Raw genomic sequence first — 25,529 nt, 5'->3', positions numbered from 1 at the left:
CCGCGCAGCGCCGCCCGGCCTCAGAGGCGGCGCAGCGCCGGTGACGGGCGCGTCCTCCCAGCTCCGCCGCTGCTGCCGCCGCCTCCGGCCGTTGCTTGCGCCTCCCCAGCGGCCGAGCCAGGACTCCCCCGCGGCGGCGGGGCTGCAGGGCGGTTCCCCCCCCTCCTCCTCCTCCTCCTCCTTCCCCCCGCCGTCTCTCACCGCGCGCCGCTCCGCCCGGGGCGGGGGAGGAAGCGTGACAGCGATGACTCGGCGATCCTCCGCTGTAACCTAAAGCTGCCTCTCGGGAGCCAGGCAGACACAGAGGAGCGCCGAGCGCTAGCGTGATGCGCACGGACCGCTCGTGACGTCACGGGAAACTGGGAGGCGCGCGTGCGCTCTCCGCGCCCGGCGGGCCCTTGGTTCTTCACGGCGCGTTGTGGCCGGGCAGTCCCGGCCCGGCCGGCTGTGGGCCGTCGCCGGCCACCCGGGTAGCCACAGGGGTATCTGGCCGGTAAGGGAGGCCCGTGGTGCCGGCAGCGGCACCCCAGGGCGGCGGGAGCCAGCGCAGCCGTCGGGAAGCAGCCCCGCTCTGCGCCAGTCCCGCCTCACCCCCACCCGGGAGGACCTTGCCTTCACCGGGAGGCAGGGCCAGGCTGGACTCGAAACGTGTCACTGCTTTGTAGAGCCAGACACGAACACCAGGAGGTGCGAAGGACAAGGTGTGAGGAGGGGTGCTGAACCAGCTGGGAAGGCCTTGGCTGGGGTGCTGGTGTCAGGCTGTTAACTGCTGTCGAGCATGCTTCGAGTCAGTTTGTGACTTACATGATTCACCATAGCTCATTATGAAGTTTGATCAGTGGGGTGCGTGCTAGGCAGTGTTTTAGGCTCTGTTCCTCTCTGCTTGCACAGCATTCATTTGCCAGAAGCTCTGCTGAGCACGGGGTTATCATGTTCCTGAATACATTTGTCTCTTCTGGCAACTGCTGTCAATCGGGATTTGTTCTGGGATAAAGAGACCCAAGTCTTTCAGTGCAACATAGCCACACTTAGTTTTCCAGATGCCGTCCTGCAGGACAGCTTCTTCAGAGAAGAAAGTTGCCTCCTGAAATGGTCCCAAATGGAGGTTAATGGTTAGGTGTCATAATTGGACTAAATCAGGCAACAGTTAAATAACCTAGGATGTATTGTTGCTACTAGAATGAAAATGCTGCTATGTGGGATTGGAATTGTACCCTGGTAACACAGCCATCCACCCTCCTCAGACAGGTGATGGCAACCTCACTGCAGGCATGTATATGACAGCACTGCAGAGAGGCATAGTCTTCCCCTGTAAGAGCCCCCTGCTGCTCTCCAGCTACACCAAGACTTGCTCAAGGAAAGCAAATAAACCATCTTTTGCTTGTATCACCTGGCTAGGAGGTAAAAGCTTTGTCATTATGTAGCTTCTCAGAGGGCTATACTGCTATAATTCCAGCTAGAAAGATTGGTACCTCATAAAACTAATGCTTTTCGGTTTTCCTGCCATTTTTGCCTATGGAGCCAGAGTCTTCCAAAGCTAAATTACACCTAGAGTACCACAGTGCTGTTAAACAGTTGAATTCTGTTCCACTTCTATTGATGCAAAGGTGCAGAGATTTTTTGTGAGTCTGTGAAGGTAGATCTGGGGCTTGCTTTTCTACTCAGATTATATCAAACCTCTTGTCAGTAGGAACACTGATTCCTAAATCCTTGCTCTAAGGAGCTCTTAAACGGCATTCAGTGGTTATGAAAACGCAGTACACTGAGGAGGCTATGCCTCTCATTATTAGGAATGTCCTAAGCACAGATAAATACCTTCAGTATTGCATAATGCACAAATATAGCCCAATATTTCCCTACGTGTTTTGCTGAAATGATTTGAATTAAGAGATTTAGAGCAGCAGATCATTGCTATAAAATGCTATGCATAATGAAACCACATGTGCAGTACACTTTCAGGTCTTTAATTTGTTAGGCGCTAAATGTTTATTAGAATATGGTACAGTTAATATTCCCTACAGTTGCCTTGAAAATTAAATACCCCTTTCACAACACAAAGATAATGAGTTATATGGCAATATAAGGTGGTTACCAGAATTCAGGAATGACAGAATCCAGTTAATTTAACATGAATTAATGCAAGATCAAATTTATTACAGTTGGATGCAATTTGTAATTGAAAGTTCCATTACAGTGCATGTTTTTACATGTTCTCTCCCATCAGTAAGACATCTCAAAAGAGCAGATCCTCCATTTTGAACAGCAGCAATGTATTTATTATATCTCAAATAAGTCTTTCCTTACATGTTTGCTGTGAGGAACTTCAGGAACCAGCAGCCCAGTTGTGATCTAGGAGCTGTGCTCTTGCTCTTTCTCACAGTGGGCCATGACTGAGGCTAAAACAGAAACCTGGGCTTCATTTTCTTTGGCTGCTTTGCTGGGCTGCCCCTGCCTTGTTACTTGTTCATCCCTTTTCCCATTTTTCACTCTGCTAGGGGATCACCCCTCTTCTTTTTTTGGGTGGGAGGGGTGAAATCAGCCCTCTAGTCAAATAAACCTTTCAACCTCCTGTCTTCAAAATAAACACTTTTATTGTGGGCAGTCCAAGCTCCTTAGGTAAAGCTTTAGGTCTCAAATCCGAAAGATACACTGTGTCCTTTTAATAATTTCGTAGTGGAAACCCTTTATTTGCCCATTCCTGTGGTGGTATGGAGGTTTTCAATGATTCTGGTTTAGGTTTCGGGATTAGGTGAAACCAGAGTGCCTTAAACCTCTTTAGAGGTTTGGGATTAGGTCTGCATCAGGCCTAATATAGCCTTTCTGTGCAAGGCTAAATTAAATGGCAGGAATATTTGTTGTGCACTGATTCACAGGTGTTTGGCAAAATACCAGAAAATATAAAGGAACCACTGGAAGAATCATGAAGGCAAAGCCATCGAAACATGAGTATTAGCTAAGTACTGCAGTATCACTTGCAACTGTGGGGTCTTTCAGACTGCTTCTAAGTGATTTTAAGCATGGATATAATTTTTATGTGTCTTTTTCACATGAATGTGAGTAAATTGAAGATCTGTCGTGCAAATGGATCATGGATTTTTATTTGGGTATCACATTCTGGTAATTGCTGCCTGGTTTATAGCAAATGTATATTAAAGTTCATCAAACAGCTGATATCACTGAAGCACTATTGTTTTATTGTACACATAAATTCTGCTCCTTCTCTGGGGTATGCATTGCCCTGACAGAATATGCTAGGTCATGAGGAGAAAAGCACAATAGATTTATGCCTATTATTAAAACACCACCCTGTCTGGCCCAGGAGGCAGAGACATTTGCCTCATTGATGACCATGGACTAATTGGAGGAGATAGTTTCGTTGTGTAGGCTGTCTACCGTGAGGCTTTTCAGCACTTTTCACTAGATTTTTCTGTAGTAGGGATATTTTTCCTCTATGTGCTCAGCTCTGTAGTTTGTAATACTGGCAAGGCCTGACTAACTGGCCATACCCCTGAGGTACTGTCTGAGCTGAGCAGATTTCATCAGGCAGAATGAAGAGCAGCTCAGCACTATAGTCTCAGGATCTCTGCAAACTGCGGCAGCTGGTTTGGCTGCATTTGTAGGGAAAAGCTGAACTTCAGATGCCTGGCTCTGTGAATCCTGGCCCTGGTATCGAAAAGAGCTGGATATGTAGTTACAGGCAGTGATGCACAGAGCCCAATGGGTTAGTTCCTATGGCTGTCCAAAATCGGTTACTACCTGCATGTAACTATCTCCTCATACCAAAGCATTCCCTTCATTGACTATGTGCCTGTCAGCCCTCTCCAGAAGTAGTATATTTTGAATGCATTTCTATCCCCAGATAGATTTCAATTTCAGTTGCTGACTTGCCTGTATTTAGAAAGTCAGAATTACAGGGCTTCTCTGGAGTTTTTTTCTATGCCAGCAATCAGTTCTCTTGCAGGCAAGCTTTTTTGCATTCCTACGGCAAGTCTTCCGATCAGCAATGCATACAGCCAGATCCTGTCTTCTCATGTCTGCTTGCAAAAGCGAAACAGAAATAGTTAAGACAAGTTTCAAAAGAATATGTCCCCTCTAATCAGATGAGCTGTAAAAGTAAGAGGGAGGCTAACTAAAAGGATTTAATAATCTTAGAATCTGTATAAAACATTATTTATGGCTTAAGAGCTACACAAGGCTTGAGCTTTAAATGTAAGTTCTTTCCCTCTTTAATGGTGCATGTAAGGAAGAACAAGAGAGAAATGTTCCAGTCAAGGACAAAATCATAAAATAATGAGCAGAAGAAGAATGAAATGAAAGTATTAGGGTCCAAGGGAGGCTGAGTGGGAGTTTGTCTTCATACATGATTGATCTAAACTTGAAAAGAAAAAAAAAAAAAGACTCCTCGTCCTTAAATGAGATGGTTATTTGAGCATAAATAACAGTCTCATGTCAAATATGCTGCCATTTCCAATGGAGTCTTTTCACTACAAAACCACAACATTCTCAGCCCTAATCTCCTCAGATAAAATAATACAGCTGGTGGCTGTGAATCAGCACTTTGAAACCAACCTTTGAAAATAGCAACATGTTCAGGGTGAAGAGAAATGGAGGAGACAAAGAGCTGCTGTTTATAGAGCTTTGCAAAGTGACGCCCCACCTTGCTTGCTTGGAAACATGCTGTAACACCTGAGAACTGTTTTTCTCTCTGGGTGGGAAGTCCAGCTCCATGCAGCTACCTCAAGGGACTGGAGCTATTGATGCATCTGTGCGTTTAGTCCCACACCAGGCCTAGCTGTCCCTGAAATCAGGAGCAGTGAAACACCAAAATCCTCCTGGATGCTTGAACCTTGCATTATTTACCTTTCAAAACAACAAAGGACTCTGACCAGAAATCTGAAGGGTTCTTGCATTTTTGGAGCTCATGGAAGGGAGCTTATGGAAGGTGGTGGGTGGTCCCCAGCAGAGAAAGAGGAAAAGGAGCATGATAAAGTCAAACGGAGACTTGCTCAGCTCCAGCCTGTGGAGGAAGGGTGCGGTGAGGATGAACAGCTGGGCTCTCTGTGCCAAAATGAGCGCTCTTCCTTTCCCAACCCATTTGCAGCCACATGGCCACGTCCCCCTCCCTTGTGCTGACCCTAGCACTCATCTGAGGCGCGTCAGGACTGATGCAGGGCAGGAGCATGGCACCAGGAAAGGAGAGGGCCTGGAAGGGAGAGCGGTCACACTGGAAGAGACCTGCCCTGAGTGGTGGCACCGAAAGGAGCAGCCCAGCTGGGACACAAAGGTTTCCATCCAGCAAATGACACCTCACCTTAAGCAGGAAGCTCATTTCCCTCCACAGCCAGTGAGGAAAAACAGGCTCTTAACTACATGGGAACATCCTCTCCACCTTTTTTTCTGATTCCACTGTTTCCTAGAGTAACACACTTAAACAACAAGCTTGAAATCCAGAGATGCCATCCCATGGGAAGTGGAAGAAGACTTCGGTCTCAGCACAGACCCCAGTACTGCTGTGCTCTGACTGGGAAGACCTTTCACTGGTGGTGGGGGGCAGTGAGACCTGAGGCTGGACAAAATGGGGAAACACTGTGGCATTTGCATTTCCATGTGGGTTTTAGGGGCATTATCTATGACTCGGGGAAGTTCCTGATAATCTTTTTGAGCCCTTCTCAAAAAAAGAGAAATTAACTGCGCATTGTTCTCCTCAAAGGGATCATTGGAAAATGTCCTTTGGACATGGTCTGGAGGCATCAGCGGCACAACCACCCCACCAGTGCTACCCTTGCAGCAAAGCTCCTGAGGCAGAGCCCAGATGAGAGAGAGATGCTGACAGGATGCCAAATCCAAACCTTCTGGAACTAGGCAGAAAAGTGGACCAAGGGGCAAACCTATATCTGGGTCCAGCTGCAAAATGCGATGCTTTTGTTAAGTCTGAACAAAAACCTTTGATCCAAACATCCCCGCTTTTTAGGGATTCCAAACTCTAGTGAAAACACAGCGGTTTCACCCTAGCTTGAAACACAGCCTCACACCTTTGATTTCTGAGGACAGATCATTTTTCTTGGGGTGGGGCACGTGGACAGCAACAGATATCTCATGTCTGGTTCAGACAGACCAACCAAAAGGCTTAAGTGGACACACACACTACCAGCAGCATGTGATGGGATTTAGTGCAAGGAAATCAAACTCTCTGCCCCACCTCCTGAGCTTATCCTTTAAAGACCAGTCCTGTGCTCACAGCTGGAGTTTATGTGAGTCCTGCCTTATTAATTAAGTGTAGCCAGTGCCTTTTTCCCCTGAATTCCAACAGAAGCAATTAGAAAGCAGATACTTCACACATAACAGCTGGTTCATTTAACGCCCTCCCCATGCTATTTGCTCCCCTCCCCCAGCTAACTCATGTCCCCCTTTTCCACTCTTTCATGTAATGGAGAAGGAGAGTAAAATCAAGGTGGCAAAACCAGGGGCAGCAGATAACCATATTCTTATTAAAAATCATCTAATGTAGTGCTGAAAGTGGAGGAGTGTTGTTGAGAGCGTGCCTCCGAGCAGGGGATCGTAACATTCACCTAACAGATGGGAAAAAGAGCCTTGGCTGTCTACTGTGTCCTCCTTAAAAGGGGATCTGTATCAAAGTAGCAGCATATTTTCTTCACCGCAGGCTGTTGATGTCATTAGAGCAAGTCTCATTTTTATTTAACGCCAGAGTTAAGAGTCACATAAAATTGGCACAGGTGAAGGCACCAGGCCCATTAAGTTGTGCAATGTGATTCTCTGGGAATTTTTTGAATGTTCGTGCACCTCCAATTTATTTATGCTTGGGTAAGCCAGCTCCAGAGCCTCTCCTCCCTGTTTCCCAGTATGAATACAGCCTCAATCCTGCCATTAGACCTGTAAAAACCCCACTCAATCCAGTAAATTTCCCCCATTCCCAGGGAAGATCCAGTTACAGGAAGGGCAGTCCTGCCCCTCTATGTGTTACATGCATCACTGGGAGATGCTATGGACATAAAACTCAACCCATAGCCAGAAACATCCACTGTAACACTGAAAGTGAAATCTGCCCTTGCCAAACAACATTAAGTGCATGTTCTGCTCCCAAACAGGTACTTTAGAGGCTGGCTCTTGATTTAAGGCAGGTAGAGCTTTTCAGAGGGAAACCAAATAGAGAGGAATGGAGATTAATTTGCCTCTGCAAAACACTTCTGAAGCAGGGAAGTAATTCCAGTGTATTTGAGGCAAAAGGGTCCTCAAGAGTCACAACATTTCTTTTCCTAGCATGGCTGGCATTTTTCTAATGTAGAATTTATAGGTAAAATAGAGATCTTGTCCCACATAGGGCATCTGCTCATGACATCGATAGGAATAATAACAGAAGAGTAGACAGCCAAAGTACCCCAGTGCTGTGAGATTTTTCTAGATGATTTGCTAGATGATTCCTCACTGATACTGAAATCAGGAACCATCATGAGGACATTTTCAGTTATAATATGGGGAAGATTTAGTTCCAGCCATAAACTTTCCATTTCCTTCCTCAAAGAGCTAGCTGTCAGAGAGACTGCTATTGCAGTCATCCATCCAGATGTTTACCATCTTTATTACAAATTTTCAGGAATCTTACAACACTTAGATACTGTACAGCCATCTGATGAGGCAGCTATCTAATACCAACATTACAGACAGGGAAAACAAGTTAGAAGGGATTAAATGATCTGCCCGGCTTCCCACAAGACAACACAGGTGTGGCTAGAAATCAAAACTCCCAAATTCAAATCTTTGCTGTGTTACACTTATCTGCTTATATGCTTTGCTGTAAAAAAAAATTAAAAATCATTTCAGTAACATGTTTGTTGGTAACTAGGATGGGTATTCCTAATCAAACAGAAAGATCAGCATATTCTATAAACTGTTACAGCTGGTTAGTCACCTAACCCCTCCTCCCCCCTTTTTTTTCCTGGATCTTTCTAGAAGGAGAAAAATAAAAGGGAAGGGCATCCCTTTATAACTGCAAAGGCTTCAGCTAACGAGAGCAGAAATCACATTTTGTATTTTGGCAGTTTGTAATAAACACTATTATTAAAGCTATAATAAGATCAGCTAATGTTGTATGAAATATTAGTGATGTCTGTGCATAAAGTAGAGCCCCCATCTCTTTAGTCAAAATTACAAAATGATTAACAGCCCAATTAAAAACATTTTTATTTTTGACATGATAAATTACACTTTATCTACCTATCTGTAGATATAATTGATTATTTTATCCGTTTGCTGTTGGCTGTCATTAAAAAAGACAGATACCATGGCTTTCTGGCCTCTCTCCCGCTGAGAGAAAGAACAAATCCTGCTATTAACGACAGACAGAATCATTATGAAAAAATTCCATTTGCCACTAGGCAACATAGCCGAGTTCCAGTAATTATTGTATTAGTCAAGCCGTTGAGAAGTTCCATAAAATTGGGAGAGTTTTTAAGGAGCATTCAATGTTATTTGGCAACTTTTGTGATGTAACAATTAAAACCATGCTCCAGGCCCCAAAATGTGCAGGAGATTGCCAAAATCAGATAAAACCCTAGAGGGCCCCTGACTCGCAAAGAAAAAAAAAAAAAATCAAACTGTTTACTTTTAGGATCAGACATTCATCAACATTTGGCTTTTGTTTCAGCCAGTGTCAGATAATAACAGCACCAGGTTTTCAGTCAGCTTCTAACAAAACTCTACACAGTTTGATGTCAGGCCTCTGAGAGTTAGCTGGGGCTGACACCAGCCTCTCCTCAGGAGACGGAAATCTCATGGGAGTTGATGCTACCAACCTTGCTTGACAGATCAGATAGCTTGGAGCGCTCAGCAGTACCTTCTGGAGTGAATCATGTCTGTTCTCCACCAGTGAGCATCAGGAAATCACTGGGGAGAAGTGCAAGTTATTCCTTCCTCTCACGTCTAGGAGCTGAGCCAGGCAACACCTTAAATTGTCAGGGCTCCAGGGGATACAGCAGAAGTCTCCTGTCCATGTACCCCATTAACCTGTCAAGGAACTGTTAGAAAAAGTATTTTTAAAATCACACTTTAAAACTGCTAAGGGAAATTGCTACTGACCCAACTTATGGCCGAGTTTATCATCTACCTACTTCTCTGTTGAATGGTGTTAAGGTATAATGATTGACAGTACCAGGAACGAAGATACAGTATCAGGCTTCTGCAATGGAAGGTGAAGTTGGTTACAAAATGCAGACCTGTTTTAGACTAATACAGACTATAGGAACCACTTGAAGAGCACATCTGTTTGCAAATGAGTTAAAATGGATTGATCTCCCTTCCCAGAACAACATGCCCCAGTCGGGAAGTCTCTACATATCAAAGAACTGTGATGGGAGCAGTAGTTTCCAGGGCGGTCAAAGGGAGCTGGGATCTGAACAGGGACGAGGAGGCAGGAGACTGCTGTTGTCACTAAGGAACGGTGGTAGGGCAGGGTTTAGCACTAGCGTCCTGCCAGTCTCCACCTGGAACATGCCGTACCAAGTAGGACAGATAAAAAGATACACTGGAGCCTGCCATAATATGGCCTTTCATCACAGAGCTCCTGGATTGGAGATGGCTGCCAACTGTTAGGGCCTGCTGACCTATTTAATAAAAAACCCAAACCCACAACCCTTAGCAATCATGGCTTCTATCTGATTTAAACGGGAACAGCAGCACAGCACTACAGGCCAAGGGCCAGGCACCTGTGGCGCAAGGGCAGCTCTTGAACTGTATGTTGCATTGCCAAGGCAAAGGCAGGAGCTCAGACTTGTGAGAAAGAGGGTGTGTGAAGGAAAAGCTGCTCCTCTCTCCCAGCTCTGAGACTTATCTTGCTGCTATGCAAGGCAGGCATGCCTGAGTCCCACTAAGCTCAGGAATCAGCAAATGTTGGAAGCTACTGCCACGTTTTTCCAGCACATTTAACCTCTAGTTTGGGTCTGGCAATTGCTAGGGTGTGGTGAGATGTGTTACTATAGAAGTACAAACCCCTCAATAACTAACTAGCTGCTTTTTGGGAAACAGCATTGCCTTGCAGTTTTCTTCAGCAGAGCTAAAACATATAGTGTGGTAGTATTCAATTTTCTTGCATTTGGAGCTGTCATCTAAAGTGAAGCATCCTAGGTCAGCTCAAGAACTTAGGTCACTATCTGTCAGCGTGGAGAATGAATAATTTCAGCTCTTATTCTTGAATTATATGAGTAAATTGTGCCAAATCTTCAACATATTAGACTAGTGCCAGATGAAGGCTTAGGAAGTTTTTTTTTAATATATGTTCTTTATTAGCATTAAAACTTTTATTATTAAAAGAATTATGTTACAACATACATGCACAAGATCCATCTAAACTTAGAAAAAATCATCTGAAAAAAACTACATTCCTAATATTTTTTTGTTAGTCCCTTTGGCTTACAGCTCATCTGAGCCATGAGCGAGGAAAATGCAAACCCCAGCAGACAGCAAACAGAACTCAGTGACGAAAGAGGGAGAGCGGAGCGGATTGAGAGCGCATTGTTTGTGGGTATTGCTGAGAACAAAACAAACTCATTGGAAAAAATGATAACTTTGTAGTGAAATTGTGGGGACTTTGGATCAAGGGCTACAAAGAAGGCTAAACTCCCTGATTCAGCGAACTCCCCTCAGACCACTCCTGTAGTTCCCCTGTGGACTGCAGGAACAAGCCTCCAGAATTCAGCCAGTTTCCACCGAGCCTGGCTGTTCAGGCTCTAGTTTGTAGGTGCTTGCATCTCCCCCAAGTTGTGTCAGCTGACTGGTGTTGCTGTTCAGAAGGATGCCAGATGGCTAGTACTTGAGCCAACCTGATTTCCAGATGACTGATTTTTGTAGCTACCACTTTAATTAAAATAAAAATTATATGTAAAAGACACAAGTTTATCACCTGCTAACACATGCCATGGTCGTCTCTCAGTCAATCGGCATGCAGCTGCCAGAGCCGCAGACTTCTCTTCCACACCACCAGTATCCAGAAGAAAAAAGATTAGTCGATCTGCTAAAGCTATCGGGCCCTTTGTGCTTCGCTGTATCAATTCCTGTTTATAGGATCCAGTGCCCTCTACTGAGCAGAACCAAAAAAAGCATTAATGTGTCCCAGGCCCCACAAAGTCACTGTTAAAGTACAGCAGTATTAGGGCCGAACAGTTGAAAGTCTACCTCTCCCCTCCATGCCCACACATGCACCCATTGCCCCATCTGCCACCAGTGTTTCCAGGTTATTGTAAAGCAACACATGGAAAGTATTGAGGAACTTGCAATGGCTTCAGAGCTGTCAGAAGAGTAACATGTCACTTTCTGGAAAGGGAAATCCATGTGGACATATGGTAGTCGTGAAAGGAGCTGGACTAGCAACCTTGGCAGGCTTGAGTTGAACAGAAATGTTGCTGCTTTGCCTTGATCTTTATTTACAATAAACGCCTCGGCTCCAGCTCAGCGTTTTATCTGGGAACAGCCGCCGGCATTTCTGTGACCATGTTCCGTCTCATTGGTGCACTGACATATTTATACACGGGCCAGGGCCCGGCAGCTGTGAATAAGGGGCCATATATCAAGAGAGGAAAAAGGGATGCAAAGATGAATTTTATGAAATATTTTCCATTTTTCTTTGACTTGGTTGTGCATTTTGCTACGGCCCATTGGGCACTCACTCAGCACTTGGACACTTTGCTCCATGCAGTCTCGCCTATATTTCTAATTGTGTCTACATGCCAAGCCTAGCCCAATACCTGAGGCAGCCCACAGGGAAATGGAGATTCAAAAAAAGAAAAAGGTGGGTGGGAGGGAAATTTCCTGACCTTCAATGGCATGTACCACAGGAAAGAAAATGATGTCTTGTAAGTCACCAGTCTTTTCTGATTCCTGCAGCACACAGGCTGTTGCATTTTACATCTGAGTGCCAAAGTGAGAGGAATTATTTCCACTACTTTGTGAGAGAAAACAATCAAGCCCCTTTTGCAATTTAAGGGGTTGTATCATCTTCAATTTCTTCTCTGGGCAATGGAAAGGGTTAATTCCTTACAGTGTTGACTTAGCCCTTTCCTTTTTCCCTGTGGCTGACTAATAGGTTAAATGTATTGACTCTGTTTAAAAAGACAAGCTTTGGACATAATATGAATGATACTGTATGTGCAATAACATTAGAAAACAAACACAGAGGCACCTGGGGAGTCTGAAGGCATCTTCTGGCCTTTCTGGGCTGACAGCACAGAGTGGCCCTCCAACATTTCCATGTGGAAAAACACTATCTAGCACAAGAGAGTTTACTCTGAGTGACCCTCTTGCCTTTCAAACAATGAGAAGTCAGGACCATTGTGAAGCTGAAAACTTGTTTCATAAGAACAGGCCATCGCTCAAACAGCTGAAAAGGGGAAAAAAATAGAAAAGGAACGCAGAGAAACAATTGGAAAGAAAAAATGGACATTTGAATGGAATAACTGCTGGTGTCTTTCCTCTGGCATTGACAGCCTAAGAAAGGGTGTGCGAGTTTTTTCCCTTATGTTTTTGCAAGGCGAAGTTGGGAAGAGAGCACTGTTTGTTTATTCATTTGTCTTAGAGCCTCACTAGCACAAAAAAGTCACTGCAAATACTTATCCAAGGCTCAGGTTCATCCCACTAGGATGCAAGAACTGCATGCTCCCTTGATAGCCTACGTGAGATCCAAACCAGCATGTGGAAGTGCCTATTTCCCTCTATTGTTTATTTAAGAGGTCTAGGGGAGAGAAGCACAATTCCAGTTATGTCACCTTGGCATGGTCTGAAAGCTAGGTAGGCCTAATTGATCACTTGTAGATACTACTTACCACAGATGTGTACAAGGCCTTAGTACAAGTCTCACTTCAAAGGCTTGTCAGGCTTTGTGCAGGTGTCCCATCCTAAGTGTCATAGTACAGGCAAAATAAACTAGAAGCTCTACTGCTGCTGAACCATAGATTTTTCTAGTGCAGCTGTGCTTAAATGGAGCTGAATCAAGGCAATCTCACCTTGGATAAAGGGCCAGCAATTCCCAGGAAGAGATCCTCTCCACTGGGTAAAACGTCTTTCAGGACTGTTGAAGAATCTTCTCAGATGGTTCTTTGGAACTCTTTTCTCTGGATGGTTTCACGACCTGCACTGGAGCAGCTGAAGTCGCACTGGAAAGGAGTGCTAGAGGTCCTCAAGCATGCCCAGAGCTCAGCAGGAGACTGGCAGGGGAAAAAGGACAGTCACCACTTTAAGCTAAGACATGCGGATCATTTAGTGTCTCACCCAAGATCACACAGATGGTGCTTACACCAAGAATTAGACCCATCAAACCATCCAACACCTCTGGATTGTTCGTTGGGGATTAGAGGGCATTTAGAAGTTCATTTTAATACATAAATGTAAGATTTGGAGCTATGATGGAATGGTAAAATAGATACTGAGGAGTTTGTCACATCTCTGTTCAAAGCAGGCTAACATTTCATGTAAGGAATTACATGCTTCAGACAGTTGCAATCATCTTCTGCACAAATAATTTAAGCTTACTTTGTTGTATTTTGATTTAAATTTTTATTGGAAATATAAATACCTATGTCGGTCACCAAACCAAATAAAACAAACATATTGAGTAGGGTCTATTATAGACTAATATGGAAACAAATAATCTGCAAGTCTGGTTTTATTTATAAGCTTATTTGAGTTTTTACTCTAGGCTCATATTAATAGGGTTTGTGGTTTCCACATCTGTGCTGCTGATGCCCAGTGCAGACAGCATGCCAAGTCGGATCTGGGCATCCTCCAAGCTCTAAATGCAAAACATATGCTCCAACTTTAGCTACCTCAGGACAAGCAGGGCAAGTAACCTACCAAGTAACCACAGCGGGTGCAGCAGGCAGAACAAAACTCTGGGGAGCTTTCTGAGGTGCCTCTTTGCAAGCTTCTTACTTCTGACTCGCTCCAGGGGCAGCCAGGCTGCCGCCTGTATTATATTTGCTCTCTCTGATGATCAAGAGATACCAATTCCCTTCACAGCCTCCCTTTTCCTCTAGCTGTAGCTAGAAATTCCCAGACTGGACCAGTTAGTTCACAGTGTCAGCCAGAAATACATATTCTAGAGGAAGATGGAGGAACTCCTGCAGATGATGGCAATGCAATATGAATTCTTTCCAGAACCCTTGATTATTTTTAATATTTATAAAAAGCATTCTGAATGTTCATGAGAGCCATAAATATATATAAAGAAATGCCCATGCCCCTTGTCAAGCCAAAATGGATCCAGCTGTTCTGCGGTGCTGGTCCCTGATTGTGGAGAATCCCTGTATTAATGAGAGATGTATAAAGGGAATCCCAAACTAGAAATTTGATCTCTCCTAAGACTGTTCAAATCAACTATTAGAGAATATTTCAGGGAAGTACGTGAATAGAAAGCTGATTCTCAATACAGCTGAGATCCAGTCCTGAGAACCCACCTCCGTGAGGACATCTGTACTGCTTGCAGACACTTTCCAGAGCAAGCTGCTTCCAGACAAACTTTGCTTTGTGCTGGTACAACTTCTCCAGTTTTGTGCCAGTATAACTGCATAACTGCAAACCCATCCCCTAGGGCCACTCAGAACCTCAACACAGTATGAGTGCCAGACCTGCTTCTTCCTTGAGCACAGGAGGGAGGCCAATATGCAAGCTGTAGCAAAATGCCATATATGACAGTAGTGAGAGAAAAGGAAGCAGTATTGCTGGTGTAAACACTAGAAATTTGGCAGAGACAGTCAAATTTATTCTCTACGTACCCTCTGATGGTCATCCGGCAGCCTCTGCCACCTGTAGCAATTACCTCTTTCCTGACAATTTTGACAAAAGTGATGCATAGCAGTGCCATAAAATATGCTTTTTCAAGTTACTACAGCATTGTCTGTGTGTGTTGTTCATACAGCAATGCCATGATTCAATTTTAGAATTCAGAGCAGGGAAAGGGGGAATATGGCAGGGATAAAAAATTAACACAACCTCAGTGCCCCAGCCATGTTGAAGGGAATCACTCCATCATCCATCCTCCTTCTCCTTGGAGAACTGCTTTGCCCAACACGGATGCTCCACTGGCTCCCAGGCAGAGGCAATTGTTATGAAACTGAGATGGCAAAAGAGCAGTGTCTGATAACAGAGGGGTAGATCTCTCATCAGCACAGAAGGCAGTCATTCCTTGTGGCAGTGGCTAGACAAAAGAAGATGCAATTAACAAGTAGCTTTGGTAAGAGAAGACAAAACCCTTAAAACAGTTTCTACTGCAGCAAATCAAGCCACAGACTTAGGAATTAATGGTTCAAAGTCTTGGTTCTTGCCTTCCTAGATACACAGTGAGATGAAAGAGAGTGTGAATTTCTTCTGCCACTTCATTCTGGCTAGCTAAGAACTGGGGCTTAGCCATGGAAAAAGGCCAACCTTGCAATAGTTACAGGAAATGAGAATAGCTTTGCAGCATTTCCAAGTAAATCCAGCACACCTTCAGCTTTGTATTTTAGGCACAAAATTCAGACTTCTCACCCCAGAAAACAAAATGGAAGCTTTTCAGCGGGTGTTGCGCTATCTTCTCTTCCCATCCTCCCCTCACAGCTCCCCAGTTTCTGAAGTTAGAACCAAATTTACAGAGAGCTCTCGGTGTGTCAAACAGGCTTTGCTTTCATAAGTTTGACCTCTGAGTTGCATCTTCCTTCTCCCAAGCTTGGTTAATGGTTTTGGAAAAACATGGTCATGCCAGTTACACTGTTTATATACATAAACTGAAGGTTTACCTACATTGCTTTCTTCTATCAACTCTCTTAAATACAGCTGTGAGTGCAGCCGTGGCAACCACTGACCCAAAAAGCTGTGTCCCCAAGCAGTGAGTCTAAGCTATGCTGTAGGAAAAGGCATGATTCAGAGGACACCATTCCTAGACATAGGTGATACACGTATTGTCAAGTGCTGCCTCAGACGGATGGACTGGATTTTTAGCTTAGAAATCCCAGCTATAATTTCAATCTGTTGGACTTCATTTCCAGCAGAGACTAGATCCACGTAATTCAGATTTTGTGATTCAGATTTTGACATCTTTCACAAGCCAGTACTTGAAAAAAAACCAAAATTGCTCCCAGTTTTTTACTACACGTAAAAAAAAAGTGTATGATTATTTTTTTATAATTTTTATAGATAAAAGTGTATCTAATTACACTATCAATGTTGACAACTTGACAGATGCAGCTTAGGCACAGCTTGGTCTGCATCAATCACCATAGCTGCAAATTTTCCTAGAGTACCTAACTATTACAAGCCCTATGACCATGCTTCTGGTGGGGCCACATCTAGAGATGTGCAAGAAATAGCATCAACTAACATATGCATAAAAGCACTATTTCTGGTGTAAAATCAGGTGTCTTCCTCTCCCTAAGACACCTTGGGCGTGGATTAATTAGGAATCTAAAATTACATTAAAGAACTACCTTGTTCTACAATTTCACAGTCTACAGGTGCAGGAGAACAAATCGAGCACAGCCTACAGTCCTACCTCAACATCCTGTACAGCATTGCCAGCCATTCTCTCCTCCCTCCTTCCCAATCACTTTGGTTCTTTGTGCCCTACAATAATTTCCCCTTCTACTCTCCAGCTTCTTTTTTTCCTTTGTCCATAGCACACTACAAATTATTTGTGGTTGCAATGATTAATTTCACAACTCACACCTAATTTGACCCTAATAACTTTGCCTGCGAAGTGGCAAAAGGGACAACTCCTTGTTGATCCAGACAACTTATCACTCCATGAACACAATAAAAAGGCAGAGCTAGTTATCAACAGGGAGATGCCCATTAGTATTTTTACAGGCAGAATATTGGGAGGTCCCTTATCAAGCAGGGAGAGAGTTGGCATGTACCCCAGGCATGCAGGGGGGAGGCAGACTGCTTTCAGTCTGCAAGGCCACACAATATGGGAAGTGGTCACTTGAAAGAGGAGTGGGAAGAATGACAGATGGTTTGTGCCTGTGCGTTTTTTTAGAGGACACCGGGTTCCTGCCATGGGAACAGTGTGGACAGTAAAGGCAGCGACTAGACGTGAAGAGTGACAAAGCAAGTCAGCCACGGATGGCCCGTGGGAGGCCAGAGGAAATGCACCATTAGTCAAAGTTGGAGGAAAAATAAAATGCGATGACAACCAGGCCATTCATGTGCTTCCCCTTCAAGGGCTGACCAGACCCTTCGCAACTCAAAAGGCTCAAGTATTAGCTTCTTTTTCTCTTCAGCCAGGCTAATGTGCACCGGCACAGTCTGAGAAACTCCCTTGTCACTTACATTAATTCTTATCTTGTTGTTCTTGGCTACACTTCACTGAAGTACAGTGAGGGAGAGTGCTTCAATCAATAACATAGATCCAAGTGAGCACTCCCCTCTGCTGTTCTTAGGCATCAACTCAATAGCTTAAAGCAAATGTTCGCCCAATTAGTGAACCTGCGAAATATTAGGACTTCCAGAACTAGAACATAAGACAATGAGGTGGCCTCACAAGGATGTTTAAGCCCCACACATTGACAATCTCTAGGGTAGCTTTCTGCACTTTGAGAATTTGCTACTCGATACAAAAAAAAAAAGCAAGACCTTATTGCTCTCAGTAACCACAGTGACAGAGAAGGCAGCCTTGTATTTCACAAGCAGATTTCACCAGATGTTCCACTTTGCCACTGTCACGGAAACCCTGAGGTGCTGTTGTCACAGCTTGTGAATCTGATGCATTTTGTCACTAAGGAAAGATGATGCCCTTCAGAAGGTCCAGCTGTAAACACTCACAAACGGTTGGTTTCTTATTCTTCAACGGGGACTATACCACAGCTAAAGACAGGACTTATTTAGAACTGCCTCCTGTGGAGCTGTGGCATTTCCAGATTTGGAAAGTACGGGGGAGTTAAAGGAAGATGAAAGCAGAAAATCCTGAAATGCTCTTATGAATACATTGGACTCTTACCCATCCAAAGGGAATTCACTTATTAACACTTACGTAGGGCTAGAAGTAGCTAAGTAAAACAGAATGAGCATCTTGCAAAAAAGCGGAGCAAGAAAGATTTCAGAAGCAAAGAATAATACAATTAAATCCCTAATTAAGGGAAAGAACCAACGTCCTGACCTGAAACTTCAAGGTATCCTGGACACATGTAGAATGAACAAGGCCAGAAATCAACGCAAGCAAAGTCTGAAGCGTCACAAGAATTCTCCTTAATTTTCCTGTGTTTGAAATATTGTTTAAGAAATAAACTCAATGAAAACTGCAGAGGAAAAATCAAAAGCGCTCCATGATTCAATTAGATCCCAGTCTGGTGGAATTTAAATCAGTTAAAAAAAAAAAAATCCCCTGACAATCTGAGAGCCATTTCTTCAGTTTCCAAAGCAGCCTGTATTCTTTAAATTGCTTCCTGTTATATGGTTAATAATCTCTGCTTTCTACATTATGGGAATCATTCATCTATGCTAGCCAAACTGAACATGGCTATCACAGTATCAACACCCTGTTGCCCAAACTACTGTGCCTAACAACACCTTCCCAATTATTCAGGAGTCTCTTGCCAGCAGAACACTAGTTGACTCCATTTCTCTAAGGAAAATGCCTGGCTTTCCTGATGTTTTCAGCTGTGTTTGTACAACTTGCCTTCGTGTGAAGTTGAAAATTAATGCACTTCCTCTTGATCCTTTGAGAGAGAGGCAAAAAGGAAGATTATCAAGATTAAATAAAAATGCCAAAGCTCAATCCTTTGTCCCTGTTGAACAAAGGTGTTTAAATAAAGATTGCTGTGCATCACTAATTGCGTTACAAACTAAGGCGTCATGTACAACAGCTCAACCTCCTGCATAAAGCTAAAAGCTGCTACATAACCTGCTGCTCTGACACAGTGCGAAGAGAATATTGGTTGGCTGCATTGCAGTTCATTCACACATTAGTAAGGGATAAAAATAAAACAAGCTTTCAATTCTGACTGTTTTGTTAGGAGTACACCATGGAATAACATATTTGGGCCTTGTTTCACAGGGAGCCTGCAAAGAAGGGACCATTTATTTATTTTCTTGATTTTTGTTAAAGCCTAAAAGCTGTCTTTTTTCACTGTTTTCTTTCCCTTGAGTATCTTATTTTGCTGGAGTTATGTAATATTCTAATAGACAAAGCCTAAGCAGGTATCTATAGTCCTTTTGTTTTAGATTTGAGTTATGTTACTACCTAGCTAATTCTAACTCCTCACACAGCCTTGGGAAAAAGAAGTCTCCTCGTGAAAGATTTAAGAAAAGGGATCTTGCTGTTCGGTTTCATGCCGAAACAAGGAAGAACAAGCGTGATTCCCATGTTGCTTTAAAGTAGAGGGAAGAAGGATGGAAAAAAACCAATAGTCTTTCTGGTCTTCATATGATCTGAAGGAAAATGGGGGAGGAAGTGCAGAACAGGTGAGTATCTGTATGGTTCTTCTTTCATGGAGTATAAAGGGTTTCCTTATATTATTGTATTAGTATATTGGACATACTCTACCACAAACTGCTGAGACTTTTACCTGGAAAAATTTCCCCCCACCCCCTCCTTGGAGGTGCTGGTTCTGACAGGCTGCAACTCCCAATACCTCTACATAGCTAACAATGCAAAGCACCTTGTTCAAACAAGACTGGTCTCCATTTCACACTACCCCCCAGGGAATATCTACTTTTCTCTTCATACTCTATCTTTCTGACTGATGCAATCAGATTCTGGAAACCTGCCTTATTAGTTTATATTCCAGCTTCTTAGGGATGATGTTAATTTTCCATTGTAGGACCAGAAGACTTTGGATGTGCTAGATCTTGTCTATAAGAAACAGCAAAAAAAATGGCACACACAGTACCATGCTTAGAAATGGACTTCAGTGAACAGCACTACTTGCAAAGAAAGTCTACGGGTTACAAAAAAAGTCTCTTAAGTCCAACAGTGCTTGAAATGCGGTATTTTACAATTACATGATGAATAGATAAATATGCATTTTCTTACTTATTCACATTTCTGCACCAGTTCACCATCCTAATTGTTTTCTTCCTAGATCCATGGTTTAGTACTAAGCCTTTGTACTGCAACGGCCAAAGAGTTCTATTATATCCATTAAAGATTAGATGGATTTCTTTTGTTTCCCACAGCAAATAGGATCCCATTCATGTCCCAAACAGAACATCAGTAGTTGGAATGGTGTTTTCTTAAGGTGCATATAAGATTAAAGACTGAAATCAGATGCAGTGTTGCCAAAGCCTTTGTAATACGCATGTTTTTCATGGCAAGATGATTGACAAGAATTGCAGTAAGGTGCTGAAGGGGATATTTCACCTGGCCCATCAAAACTCAATGTAGAGGATTAGAACTAAGAAGAGCTGACAATATTGACTTTGAGTGCCACAACAGAAACATAATTAGCTCTTTGACATGTAGTGGACAGAAATATTCCATTTTAAAAAAATCAGTTAGAGTAATTACACCTTATCTGTTGCATGCTGTCCTGGAAAAAAAAAAGTCTGCTCTGCTGTTTCCTCTTGTCCCAGTAAAATTCAAGTTTGGCACTAGAATAAATGCATGCAAACCCAGCCTTTCTGCTGGAAGAACATCAGGAAAACTTTGTGCATAAAACTAAAAAAATCTCTCTTAAAAGAGAGCACACAGATCTGAAAGAATGAAAAAGTCAATGAATTTTATACAAGTTTACTTATTGCAAAACAAACTGTCTGCACTATGCTTATTAAAGGCATATTTCATTGCCTAATCATAGATGTCTATTGTACCTTTTATGTTTTGAATCATAATTGCAGTCTGTTCCCCAACTGTAATAATGAAAGACATTTTGGCATATCCTTATATTGATTCCTGTTTAACAAAGCACTTAAGACACATACTTGCATCCCACTGAAATTAATGGCTAACATTAACTTTGAGTACATTGATTTCACTGGGATTTAGACAAATGGCAATTTATATGGGCACAAAATTGCCTACTTTTTTGGATAGGCATTAGCCTCTGAAGAGAAGCCTTCAAACTGAAAAGTCTGTACAATGTGCAACTGTTTTGCTTAGAAATACATTGCCCTGTGGCATCTATGTTTTTATCAGAATAACTGTGCTAGCAAAAAAGTATATCTGCTGTACTGAAATAGCCTTTCCAGCTCCTGGTCTGGAATGATCTAAACTGTAGAAAGATTTTCCAGTAGGTATAACGATATACAGTGCATGCATAAATGGGAAAAGGCAAAACTTAATTGCACATAATACCTTAGCATTGAGAACAAACTATCATTAGGTATAATATAAATAATGCAGTATATTCATTTCCTAATTTATAAAGATTATTGTCTATATGCTTGTCTGTTATTCTTATCTGCTTCAGGATTAAGTGGTGTATGAAAATAAGGAGAAAAAAACATCAAGAATTATGCTTACCTTATTGCCTTTTTTAGCCACTGTTCATAGCTATCCTAATTAGTTAGAACTTGCAATGAAGTATTCCAGGAAATTAATACAGATTAAAAATGCAGAAGTAAAAATACCTTTAAATACAATAAAGTCAATATTCCTTCTCAGCATCAAATCCAGGTCATATATTGAGGTAATATTAAACTAGCCTGTTTTAGAAACTCAGCATTCCCTGACTTAATGTGAACTTCTCATCAAAATAAGTGGATTTAAAGAAATAAAAGAAAATTGAGATAAATTCAAACAATGTAGTCCCTTTCTTTTCTGACAGAGAAGTTTCTAAATATATTTTGTTAGTAATTTCCTAATTCATTTTCCAACATTTTTACCTACCAGTACCCACAGCTACTAATTGGCTTTGTGCAATGCATTTTTTCCACTACACATTCTAGTTTAAAACCCAAAATGAATAGCTAATGTAGAATAGTCTAGCCCTGTATAATACTCTCACTGCACTGTATTTCAAGGGAGTTTACTCTTGACGAGTCTTCAAGAAGCATGTCAACACATATGGACTGTGAAAATACCTGTTAGACCTCATTAGCTGGAATAAACAGGAGAGTATTTGAAACCATACTTACCAAGTCTAGAGGTTCTCTTAATTTAAATTTAAAATAAGAAGGTCATCCAGCCTGGAATAATCTCCATGGTTATTCAGTTTACTCATCAGAGACACAGAGGTATCAACATTTCCTCATTAAAAAGTCTGAGTCTGTCTAATTCTTCGTCTCCTTAACACATACCTCAACCAAAAGAAACAGCATTAAGATCAAAAAGGAAATATTTTGTAAGTAGAAGCCATACATACAAAATTACACAAACACAATCAAACATTTACTAGAAAAAGAACTTTATTAATTCATTAATTCACAACACAATAAATATTGGGATCATACATACGAGGGACCCAGCAATGCTCAGACTTGTTTGCACCATGGTGTGGTTTGACAAACAAGCCCTCATCAGCTGGCATCCTGAGGAGAAGCCTGACTAAATTTATTTATTTTTTATTTTTTTACATTTTCACATATAATCAGTAATTTGCAGGGTACATCAGTCATTTCAATTTACATTAGTCAGGCTTTTAAAAATAATTCTTAAGTACCATCCCTGACGAATCCTTCAGGAAAAAAAGCACAATCACAGTAGCTGTCATTATTCTGTCTTGATGTTCATTCTGACATTAGGGTTACATAGGTGTGAATGTACGTTTAGTTTTACTTCAGGGGGGCAACAACATTTTCCACTGAATAAGGAATAGAACTAGGCTGCTGTTCAAGATACAGGATCAATTTTAATGCAGTCCACTCAGCAATTCTAAAACCAAGAGAGTTCTATTACTTCTGAGAACAATGACATGCCTTAGTTTCACACTCCATATACACTGAGGACACGGATTCCTTGAGATCTCTTTACTTGTTGTCCGAAATCATTATTTTGAACTTTATGATGAAGGAAATTAACTCATCTTTCCGTTGATTTGTCTGTAGGGGCAGACAACTCAGTCTGCTGGATACATTGGTAGGACAGAGAAAAGAAGCAACTTTCACATCGCTAAGCATCAATGTTTTCAGTTATGGGTACAAATGAACTGTAATAGGTAATCACTAGGGAAAAAAAATCTTGCATGCATACACAGCACAGTTTATTTGGAAGTGCGGTGTTTCTAACAGCAAAACCTCTGTAGACTGAGATGCTCAGTATCTCAATGTTTTGAAATATTAAGCAAAACATTAAAAAACCCCCTAACTTACTATGAACATTTTTTGTGTAAACAGCTCAGAAAATCTAGTAGTGTTTTTGATTGTATCACACTCATACTTTAATAAAGTCATAAGACCTTTAATAAGGTCGTAAGACCTTTATTAAAGGAAACAGGAACTTCTGAATGTGCAGGTATGCACACATTTATATACAGATAAAAAGTTTTCTTTCATTTCTTCTAAAGGCAGTTGCAATATTCAGGCAGTGTTTTAACTACACTTCCACTCAAAGTATTTCTTTTCAACTACAAGCTTATGGGTGACTTCACAGATGAAAAATGGCATCAGCAGATCTGATAGGGAATAATACTTGCAGTCAAACTGTATCACTCCTTCCTCTTTTACGGACCAGAAATATGGACCAAAAGTCAGGAAACTTTGTAAAGAAAGCATTTAAGATTTCTTTTGTTGATGTTTAAGTCAGAACAAATCTTTGAAAATGGAGTATTCTAGTATCAATGAGAGTGTGATAAATGCTATTACATCATATTTTAGAAGGAAGCTCTGATCACATTTTGTCTAAAAGTTTCTGTGACAGGTACAATTCTCATGGTAAAAAAGATTTCACACTAGAAATAAACCAATTGTCTGTCTTGCATGCTGCAGCAGTGAAATAGCAATCAAATTAAAAATAGCAGATATACATGATCATCAGACTATTCTTCTAAACTGTGCAACAAGCAGGAGAGCTATGAAAATATCAAATTCCACACACAAAAACACGGATATAAATTAACTGCAAAAAGGATACATTTTGTTTCACCTCAAGCTGATCTTTTCCTACATGCGCTATTCTACTGTAAAGGGTGCAAGAAACTATGTGACTATGCGTATCAAAATGTTGGCAACTGCATCCTGGATTGAAATTCAGTGCAGTTTATTTTGTGTTTGCCTTTGTCAGGCTACCTATTTAACAGGGTTCCGCAAAAGAAGCTTCACTATCAGATTTCTGTTTCTTTATTGCCACAAATTAGCCAGCATCTCCCCCTTCTGGATAGCAGGAAAATAAGCAGAAATTTGCAACAGATTAATGCTTCCAATGGCCAATACTAAAAAAAAAAAAAAAAAAAAAAAGTTGGCAGATAATTATTTTCTATCTTTGTTCTGAGCAGGACATTTCTTCTCTAGATCACTGTTTAATATAGTTCCCTTCAGTAAAATAAGCCAGACCTAAATCCATTCAGATGTAGTAACTGGCTCATCAGTGAGAAAATCTTAACAAGAAATCAACAAAATATATCACTGTGTCAGTCAGACTTCCACATTCTGTAAAAGAGAAAATGCTGCATGAGTTGGATTATTACTGGGTTTGATTCTACTTGTCAGCCTCACTTAATATATGATGTTCAAGCAGTAAGTTGTGAGATGTGTCAATTTAATTTGAACTGAAATTTCAAGAGTAGGCAAAGAAGTCACCATAAAATTCAACTCTTTCTTCAGCACCTCTGAGCTCATTTGTTCTCAGCCATCACCATAATGTTACAACCAGGCTGCCACTGATTAATCCATTGGGATTCATCCAGTAGCAGCACAGCTTCAGTGATAAGTGATTTTCTATTTAATTCCTGTACATATTACATTTAAAGGGAAAAACCCAAAGATGACTGCTTACCCATTGTTACACACTCTGGGATTGTGTTTCTACTAGTGAGTACAGAGTCTCAGTATTCAAGATTAGGATCAGCAATGAGCTATTCAACTACTTAGGAGAAAGTATCATCACCAAACCTAAGGGAGGCCCTGTCCAGTTCCTAGCATCTCTATGGACATTATGTGAGACAATTCTGTTGGCAGTCAGTCATGCCAACAGAGAAACTCAAATGACAACTGTTTAATTTGCAGATGGCCTCAGATGTCACTGGCTTCAGTTGTATTTACATATATAAAACTGTTACTATTCCCTAGCTCCCAGCAAGAGAAGAGTTACAGGCACTTTGAAAGAGAGAGATTTGTTACAGCAGGACTGCATTGGTTTTAGAACTGTGATGGTGCAAGGACAATTTCTTTATCTGGCTGTGAGAAAAAGCTGTCTACAGGGAGAATGAGGAAGATTCCTGGAACTTGAACCATTAAAGCTGTTTCAACTCTAAGTGCCCCTTTTCTTTACAGAAATATTTTGTGCTTTTTTTCCTTCTTTCCAGGGATGGTATTTAACCTCAGCAGCCTGTGACTGTTGCATCCAAGCCAGAACGCTTTGTAATGTGCAACTTGGTAATTTCTTCAGCACAGGTAGGGTGAATGCCAACTGTCTTCATTAGTTGTGGATATGTAGCACCACATCTAACAAAGGGAAAAAAAAA

At 41.8% G+C, this 25,529-nt stretch overlaps 2 protein-coding genes across 8 annotated transcripts in view; both read right to left on the bottom strand.

Moving 5' to 3' along the window:
• The window catches only part of GNB1L (G protein subunit beta 1 like), a 45,028-nt gene extending 44,735 nt beyond the window's left edge, over positions 1 to 293 (bottom strand). Inside the window, exon 1 of one of the 3 annotated variants that reach the window (XM_075041555.1) lies at positions 202 to 293. The gene's annotated coding sequence lies outside the window, so the exon portion shown is untranslated. The remainder of the gene's footprint in view (positions 1 to 201) is intronic. The other 2 variants (XM_075041554.1, XM_075041553.1) reach the window with 2 other exon arrangements.
• A 12,732-nt stretch (positions 294 to 13,025) lies between these two features.
• The window catches only part of TXNRD2 (thioredoxin reductase 2), a 45,769-nt gene continuing 33,265 nt past the window's right edge, over positions 13,026 to 25,529 (bottom strand). For 3 of the 5 annotated variants that reach the window (XM_075041539.1, XM_075041538.1, XM_075041537.1), the window contains one exon: positions 22,300 to 25,509. In XM_075041539.1, the coding sequence (XP_074897640.1) occupies positions 25,386 to 25,509 (124 nt within the window). In that variant the 3' untranslated portion in view covers positions 22,300 to 25,385. Of the gene's footprint in view, positions 13,209 to 14,991; positions 15,197 to 22,047; positions 22,210 to 22,299; positions 25,510 to 25,529 lie in introns of those variants that run through there. The other 2 variants (XR_012652331.1, XR_012652330.1) reach the window with 2 other exon arrangements.

Source organism: Buteo buteo, chromosome 11 (assembly GCF_964188355.1).
Source record: "Buteo buteo chromosome 11, bButBut1.hap1.1, whole genome shotgun sequence".
NCBI classification, from domain to species: domain Eukaryota; kingdom Metazoa; phylum Chordata; class Aves; order Accipitriformes; family Accipitridae; genus Buteo; species Buteo buteo.
This window is presented reverse-complemented; position numbering and strand designations above follow the sequence as displayed.